The 9,297-nt window shown below is 29.6% G+C and overlaps 1 protein-coding gene across 1 annotated transcript; it reads right to left on the bottom strand.

The window, feature by feature from the left end:
* Positions 1–5,508: 5,508 nt before the first annotated feature.
* LOC145798101 (protein FAR1-RELATED SEQUENCE 6-like) lies at positions 5,509–8,579 on the bottom strand. The gene is made up of 4 exons (XM_082885572.1): positions 7,996–8,579; positions 7,332–7,343; positions 7,134–7,243; positions 5,509–5,600 (listed from the first exon to the last, which is right to left on the bottom strand). The coding sequence occupies exons 1-4, from the start codon at positions 8,577–8,579 to the stop codon at positions 5,509–5,511; spliced, it is 798 nt and encodes a 265-aa protein (XP_082741698.1).
* Between the last annotated feature and the right edge of the window lie 718 nt (positions 8,580–9,297).

Below are 9,297 nucleotides of genomic sequence, written 5' to 3'. Positions count from 1 at the left end.
TTTGGATTTAGGTTGATTTTTTAATTTTTTAGTTATTGTTTTGGATTAAAATAGTTTTTTTTTAGGTGAATTTTTAATTTTTTTTATTTTTATAAGAAAAAAAATGAAATGATTATGAGTTAATGTGACAACTTTTAACCTTAAGATTAAAAAGCTTATTTGTATTTTTATAACCAAAATAGCCTCAACCTAACCCAAACCCACTTTGGCCCAAAAATCCAACAACTTATATTAAAAAGTCAAAAAAAAAATTTTCTCTATTTTTGGCACAGTTTTTCGTAAAAAAATTAAAAAGTCATTCCAAACATACTAGTTTTTTTTGTCTCATATTTTAGTCAAAAAATAAAAAAGTTGCTAAAATAGCATGTAGGAGATTATAAAAATGGTAAAGTTAAATAAAGAGATTATTAATGTGGTAATATTAGATTGAAAATATAAAATAAAGTATATTTGTTTGTGTATTAGACCATCTATAATCCTTACTCAGATGTTTCATCAAATTTGAATTCGATAACTTTTTTCATTCCAACCGTTTCATTAAACTCATATCAAATGAAGATAAACATATATTTTCATCAAATTAAAAAAGCTTTTATCCTTTTATTAAATTTTATAAGTGACCATTGGTGGACGACCATGTGGACAACCGGCCAGACAACCGAATTTTGGCAGGACAATATGCTTGTCAATTGAAAATTTATTCTAGGCTGTACAACCAACTGGATTTGATGAAAAATTTCGCTTATCGTTGAAGTGCATCATATCAAATCAAGCTTTTAAATTTGATGAAAAAATATTGGAGATGCTCTTAGTGTGATGACATTAGAGCGCTCTATGAAATTATGTAAAAGTTTTAATTATATAAAAGTTAACTTTGTTGTTTTTATAATGTAGGGCCAAAATTATATTGACTTTTGTTAACATGTGCCCTAAGAGTGTTCATGAGTCGGTTTGGTTCAGTTTGAAACTAAATTTAGAACCAACTTAATCATGATTGGTTCTAAGTTTTTGAACTAAGAACCAAACAAATCATGCACTAGAATCAACCTAACCCAATTTAACCCAATGTAACTTAGGTTGGGTCAAATTAGAATCACAGTTCATTACATTAAAAATAAGTGAATGAATCAATAATAAATAATTAAACTAAACAAGTCTTTAACATTTAAACATAACACAAATAAATAATAAAATATTATTTAATACAAGCCAATTCGCATTAAATTCAACTCGAGCTTAAACATAACCAATACAAATTTAAATCAAAAAATACAACCAATGCAAATTAAATTCAAACTTTTAATATTCTGTTCACCTAATAATTCTTGCATGTGAAAAATTATTAGGTGCAATCAAATTTATTATAATAAACTAATTACGTGAAGACATGTTAATATAAATAGGTTCGATTTTCAATTTGATTCAGTTTAGATAAGGCTTAAATTAAGAACCAATCTAATCATATCTGTTTGATAATTTGAGAACTCACAACCAAATCAATGCACTAAAAAATGAAACCTATCCAACACAAAAGGATCTGTTTGGTGCGATTCTTTAGTTCACTAGGTAAATGAGAAGTCATTAGGTGAACCCAAAACCAAATCAAATCATTGGAAGGTAGATTAAAAGTCACATTTTTTAATTTTTAAATTTTTTTGAAAAAATATATAAAAAAATAGAGAGGTAATGTAACCTAAAAAAACTAAAAACTTGAAAAAATAACTTCTAACCTAAATGCCAAAATAGGCTAAAGTATTAAATGAGGTTATAACTATTCCCACTTATATAGAAAGTTATAAAAATTTAAAGGTGGTTAAAGAATTTTCTTTTCACATAGAGACCCAAAATATCCTTTTATATTAAATGCTTTACTTATTTTATCTTATAATAAGAACATAATATGAGAGCATAAAACAATGTGAGAGGGAGGATTTGCAATATATACCGTGAGGGATGGATCTAGGATTATAATTTTGGGAGGTTATTCTATAGTTTAAAAAAATGGGAGGCTACTCTATATAATTTTGAAATTATCTAAAAAAAATTAGGGGTACAAACTCCTATAATTTTAAATTATTTTAAAATTTCTAATATAATATATGATATTTTTCAAATTTTTTTGGGTGCGGTCTGTTACAGCCATGGTTGTTTTCAAGCTGTCTGTGCGGCACTTAGACAAACTCAAGTCTTACTTGACGATGCTAAGTCAGCCTAACTCACAAACTTACAGAAAAGAGAAGTTAGAAGAATATAAGAGAAACTTACAGAAAAGAGAAGTTAGAAGAATATAAGAGAGATTGAGAGAATGCCTTGTATTTACTCTTGAGAGAAAGCTTTACAATTATTGGATGCACTTGGGTGTTTTGGGCAAATGAGGCCCTCTCCATTTTTGTAGGCTACGAGGAATGTTCTAGATCTACAATGATGGAGAGGATTCTAGATCCTTTCTCCTACTGCATCTTATAGACTATTCTAGAATCACTCTGAAATGTACATGTCTAGAAGGATCTACAAATATCTACAAGTATGTACAATTCTCTATAAAACTCTAAGGAGTTCTAGAAGCTTCCAACATCCTGCATGGTCTTCATATTTTCTTAAGTTTTCTAGGAACTTCTAGAATATTTCATTATTCTCCCTTCCTTGAGACTTTCTTTTGGTATGTAATTTTGTCTTGGTAATTCGGCGGGACGTGACAGGCCGCCCCAACCCCCAAAATCCATCATTGCATACCGTGACTATAAAATTCTAAATAATGTTATTTATTTATTTTGATTTGAGGTATTTTGATTTATTTTATTTTTTATGTTTTGAAATAAATTGAACTATGTTTTTATTTTTATTATCGTTTCAATGGATTTTTTTTTTTTAAAACCTTTTTGTTCACATATTATACTGGATGGAAATCTAATTATAAGTGAGATTTTATTTATCTTTACAATGAAATATTATTATTTTTTATTTAAAAAGGCACTATTATTTTATTACAATTTTTTTAGGGTGAATTATCTAATAGTTCATGTAGTTTGGGACTTGTGTCACTTTGATCCCTAATTTTTCAATTGTGATACATTTGATTTTGATTTTAAATCTCGTTCCAAATAAAAATAATTGAAGACGCCATTATTCCATTTCAAGGGCAAAGTCATCAATTTGATAAAATATAAACTAGTTTGATAAAATTAAATGTCAAAAAATTATTTTCAATTTTTAAAAACTATTTCTACCTCCAAAGATAAAATTATATAAAAATGATAAAACTTTTACTTTTTTATTTTTTTATTTTTTTATCAAATTAGTTTTTAATATGCGTTTGGATGATGATCATATAATGAGTGGTTATTTTTATTGATTGTTTTTATAGTTATCATGTAATGGAGTATAATCGATTATATTTAATATATGAAACATTTTTAGTTTTGAATTTTTTAATTTAATGGATTGGTTTAATAATGACATCAAAATTATCGTTATATTTGACTTTTGAAAAAAATAAAAACTAATTTAACGAAAATAAAAAATTATTTAAAAAAATTATTTCTACTCTTCCAAAAGATAAAATTATATAAAAATGATGTATTTTTAATTTTTTTTACCAATTTAATTTTTAGTTTCTTAGAAAAATTTCTAAAAATAGATTTTGAAAAGCAAACCAAATAAAACTTTATAACCAAGAAAGTTCCAACATTATTCATTAAAAAAAGGGCCATTAAATTTCAAACAACATACAATTTAACCAACACAAAATAAGTTGTATGACAATTTTGTTATTGAAATTGATCGTTTGTAAAAGAAATATTTTTTATTGTCCTTATTTAGAATAAAATTTAAAATTTAAAATCAAATGTAACATAATTAGAAAATTAAAGATCATAATAACACAAGTCTCAAGATATAAAAACTATTAGTATAATTCTCCCTTTAGGATGAAATATGAGTTTGCAAATTAAGGAATTATTTTTCTACCTTTAGCAAACATAATGTCCTACAATTTCTAGACTTGTATCTACCAAATTTTTGGTGTACTAACATATTTTACTTTATTATAATATATAATTTTTTAAAAAGTAAAAAATATACGATGATGGTTTCCTACGGGCCAACTTTATTATCTAAAAAATGAGGGTGTTCTTGTCCATGTATTCTAACTTTTAAAAAATATTTAGCTTGTTTGATTTGAATTTTTTGAATTCATTTTTTAAAAAATTAAATTTTTTATGTTTTGTGTTTTTTATTTTCACTAATTTCTCTTTTTAATTTTTAGATACACCTAATATAAATATATTTAAAAATATAATATTTATGATTTTTTTTTAAAATTCATTAAATACTAAAAATACAAAAAATATAAAAATTCAGTACATTTTTCATATTCTTGTGTATTTATTTATTTTTTAAAATATTTTTTTATAAATATTTTACTTTTTAGATACATTCAAGTAAGGTACATCTAAAAAAGGAAAAAAAAATTACTTAAAATTTTAAAAATATTCACTAAAAACAAAAAAATAAAATGAAAAATAAAAAACCCAATATCTAGAAAATTGAAACCAAATACAGTAATTAAATTTATATTTATTTGTGTTCTACATTCCTCATGTAATTGAAGATAGTTAGATTCATTAATTATAATTATCTTTTCACACCGAATCTCATGAGATTGGATTAAGAATTCTACCCTTCCCATGAGAAAGCTAATATGAGAAATTCAACCAAACATAGGTTATGTAGGCCTAAACAAACATGGCCTAATTTTGTTTCGTTGCGCATGATTCCTATTCTTTGAAAATAAAAGGATAAATTGCAATTCAAAAATGATATGTAGCTCGAATATATCGAGCTCGAATAGCTCGAAAGTACAAGTTCTCTCTCCTCTCGATCTCTTCTCTCTCCGTCTTAGCAGTTCACTATATTCTCCAAACCAAACAAAATCAGCACTCTCACCTCTCTCTCATTCTCGCCTCATCCCTCTCATTCACTCTTGTTTCTTTCTCCTCTCTATCTCTTCAGTCTCACCGTTCGCACTTGTCTCTTGAAGGAGTACGAAGGACAACGAGACGGTGGACAAAGGACGACGGAGGACGAACGACAGCCTGCGATAGCGAATCTGAGGTAAATCTGAAATCGCAAAGTTAGGGTTTACGTTTGGGTTCAATTTTGTAGAAATTAGTTGATTGAGAGTGTTTAGGGTTGGATTTTGCTTGCAATTTGTGTTAGGGTTTAGGATTTGGCTTTAATTTGTGATGTGTTAGGGTTTGGGATTTGCCTGTGAATCTGTTATTCTCTGTATACATTTGATTGGTTTTGCTTGAAATACACATCTGTGATGAGTTTGGTCATGCAAAATATGCCTGTTGGGATTTGCCTTTGAATTTGTCTCACGATAAAATGTGGATTCGACTATATATTTTTTGTAATACTGAAAAACAAAAGAAAATTATGTAAGAAGGAAAATAATCATAGATTGTTGCAGAATGTGAATAACATTTTGAATAATGAAATAATACATTACCACCACATCGAATTAAACAAGTCAAATTTGTTAGTGGCACTTGTGACAACATTTTTAGTATCTAAATTATCTTTCATATTGTTAAAGCCTGATATATACAAAATAAATCATAAAAAGATTATAATATAATCATGTCAAAATAAATGCACAAATAAAAACACCCACCTCTTAGTGAAATATGTAGCTGATGCATGTACTTATTTATTTATTTATTTTTAATGCTCATATGCCCACATTTAGGTAATCCATTAAATAGATTTCACATAATCACACAGCCCACAGTTCGATAACATTCAATAAAACATTTATCCACATTAGCTTAGCAACAGACACAACTTTATGAAGGTTACAGATTGAAAATCTACTCAAATGTTCCTGACTTTATCTTCTTTATAAAGCCATGTAGTTCATCGATCAATTTAATTCTTCAACAGTTCCTTCGCTACCTTTCTGGCCATAATAGAATTCTACATAATGATACAAACCTATAATATCAAAGTGCCCTTATTATTTGAAACAATAGTTCTAAGAATTATGCAAACAATACGCAGTGACCATCAAAGTAAGAACACATAAAGAGTTCCCTTTTCAGAATTTAAACAGATTGAACTCTGTTATCAAGATTGAACTCTTTAAACAAATATGTTATCAAGATTGAACTCTGTTTATGGAAAACATCACTATGAATGCGTCATTATGTATCAATATGACGCTTATCCATCAGTATGAGGTAGTTAAATCTGTTGGTATTTTTTATGAAGATAAAAAAATGGGCTTCATCTTCTACTAATAATAGGAACGTAAGATTAAAGCCAAGATTGTATGATTGTGGAAGAACAGCTTCCATGTATATTGTATGAACAAATGAGAATGGAAACCAAGGGCGTGTGTTTTTTGTTTGCCCAATAAAATATGTAAGTATCTGTTATATAAATTAATCTTTTACTTTTTCCAAATTTCATTTGTCTGATTTGATTAATTGATTCTTATGCATTGTAGAGTGCAAACGAACACTGCAATTACTTCAGGTTTGCTGTTGATGACAACGACGATGTTACCTCCACAATCTGTTCCAATGCTGGACCTCGGACAGACATAAGAAGAGAAGAAATTAATGATCTAAGGAGAAGGCTTGGTGAGATGGACAATGCAATTCATGAGCATGATAAAAGGCTTCAAAGGATGGAAAATATTTTCAAGGCAATGACTTATGTCATTGTATTTTTTGTATTTTTGTACTTTATTATGTAAATGACTCAGTTGTTAGGTTTTGGAACATGTTATGAATGTAATCTATTTTTTTACTTGTTTTATATTTTGTTGTTGGTGCTTAAAAATTTGTTAGTTGCTTAATTAATAGGTGAAAAATCTGTTGGTTGCTTATTTAATAGAATTATGTTGGTCGCTTAAAAATCTATTGGTTGCTTATGAATGTAGGCTCTGTTATTATATATGATGGTTGCTTAACAATGGGTATAATGTGATGGTTTCTTTGAGATGAATAATGTGTATAATGTGATGGTTGTTATTGAGATGAATATTTGTTATTGAGATGAATATTTCAACAACATGTTGGGTTCAATGAGAAGCATACACACAGGTTGATGGACCTTGAATGAACCTGTTTCTTTCAAGAAATCTGTTGAACCTGTAATTCCTTTCAAGAAATTTGTTGAATCTGTTTCACCTAGAATCTGTTTCAAGAAATCTGTTGAAGGACCTTGAATGAACCTGTAATTCACACAGACATAAATAAAAGGGAACAACAACTTCCACCAACTTCAACCAATTCACACAGACATGAATAATTCACACAGACATTGTGTTCAACCTGTAATTCACACAGACATAAAGTCAACAGGTTTCTTTCAACAACTTCCACCAATTCCACCAATTTTCAATTCAACAAAGACATACACACAAGCTCTACAATTCACTCAACAAATTCAACAAAGACATATACACAGGACATACACACAGAACCTGTAATTCAATTCAACCTACATACACACAAGGCATACACTATTGCATCAACCTTGCGATTCATGTTTTCTTTTGTAGTATTGATACGAGGCATACTTTTTGGTGAAGTATGGGAAGGTGGTAAAGTACTAGTACATGGCACATTACTCGCACTACTTGATTGAACTGTTCTCATTTTATCCTTGATTTTCATCAACCCAAGTTGAATCACTTTGTGTTTACCATCATCATTGGTAGCAAGTTCTAGGATCTTATCCAACGTGTTGTGATAGTTATCATGCAACTTTGGATGTAGAGAAGAGCCAAAGTTAGTATATGTGGTTGGAATGCATGTGTAGCCTCTTTCCAAGCCTTTTCTCCATCTCGAAACAATGTATTTGTTTGGCACCTCATATATGGATCTCTCAATGAGCACACAAAGTGAATAGGCACACATAATACCTCTAAACTCAAACAACCGACACATACATTGGAGCTCACATTCAGTTGAATTAAAGTACACAACAAATTCCACTTTCCTCCCCTCACCCACAACAACAGTCTCCCTCACATGATAGGTACAAATTGCTCCCTCATCTTTGATAAGATTTGCACGACAATACACTAGATGCTTCATTTCTAGTTGAACTTCTTTAAATTTTGAATTAGTGTAAGCTGCACGAAATTGTTTCTCAAAACGATACACCGTTAAGCAATCATACAATTTGTTAGGAGACTTAAAATCTATTTTTGTCTCATGCTCTACCTTACTTCGCAACGCATTGTCATACTGCTCAACAAATTGCTTTAAGGTTGTCTTGGAGTTCACATATCCATCAAAGAATGCATTCATACTCTCACTTTGTTGTGTAGTTGACATGCCAGCCCAAAATATGTCATTAACATAGGCAGGAATCCACTTATGTCGCTCACGGTATAATACCCCCAACCACTCGTTATCATTCAAATTAAGATTTTCAATCATTACTTCCCAGTATTCCTCAAATTCATATTTTGTGAATGAATCATAAATTGCATTACTCAACGCAACCTTTATGGACTCATATTGCGAATATCCTCTCAATTTCTCCGGAATTTTCTTCATAATATGCCATAAACACCAACGATGCCGAGCCTGTGAGAAGACAATTTCTATGGCATTTTACATAGCTCTGCACTGGTCAGTTATTATCGCTTTTGGGGGAGCATCTGACATGCAACTTAACCATTCTTTGAATAGCCAAACAAATGTGTAACACCCCGAAATAAACCCAACATGTATAATACATCAAGCCACATTCATTAATTAAACATAACCATTCTCTAACCTTTACATAATAAATCTCCAAGGCTTTATACAAAAGTTCCACATGCGGATATACATTCAATGATAAGAAGAACACATGAATTTATAGCATGTGAAGCATCTAGTCTCAAACAATAAAAATGCCCTTAAGGGCTTACATCTTCCAAGGCAATAGCTCGGTTACACAAAATGGTCTATCAGACCCATACACGTTTAGCCCTTGGCTTACAAAAATTTACAACAAAAATAAGAGAACAATCTACTCTTCACAAAATAAATCCACGTCCTCAACTCGGCGGGATCACCACATCTTTATCTGCACCAAAGTCCCATAGGGGTGAACATAAAGCCCAGTAGAGAATTCTTACAAAGTATATACAGTTATTGTCACGACCCAAACTCGCCCCTAAGGGTTTAATATCATAATCGGCCAGTAATCCGTGATTACCAAAGGTCTGCTTAACAGTAAAGACAATAATACAGTATAAAGGAGCTGGCGGAAGCCAATCAGTAATAA

The sequence above is a fragment of the Camellia sinensis genome, chromosome 8 (assembly GCF_055761805.1).
Source record: "Camellia sinensis isolate YWXY chromosome 8, ASM5576180v1, whole genome shotgun sequence".
NCBI classification, from domain to species: domain Eukaryota; kingdom Viridiplantae; phylum Streptophyta; class Magnoliopsida; order Ericales; family Theaceae; genus Camellia; species Camellia sinensis.
This window is presented reverse-complemented; position numbering and strand designations above follow the sequence as displayed.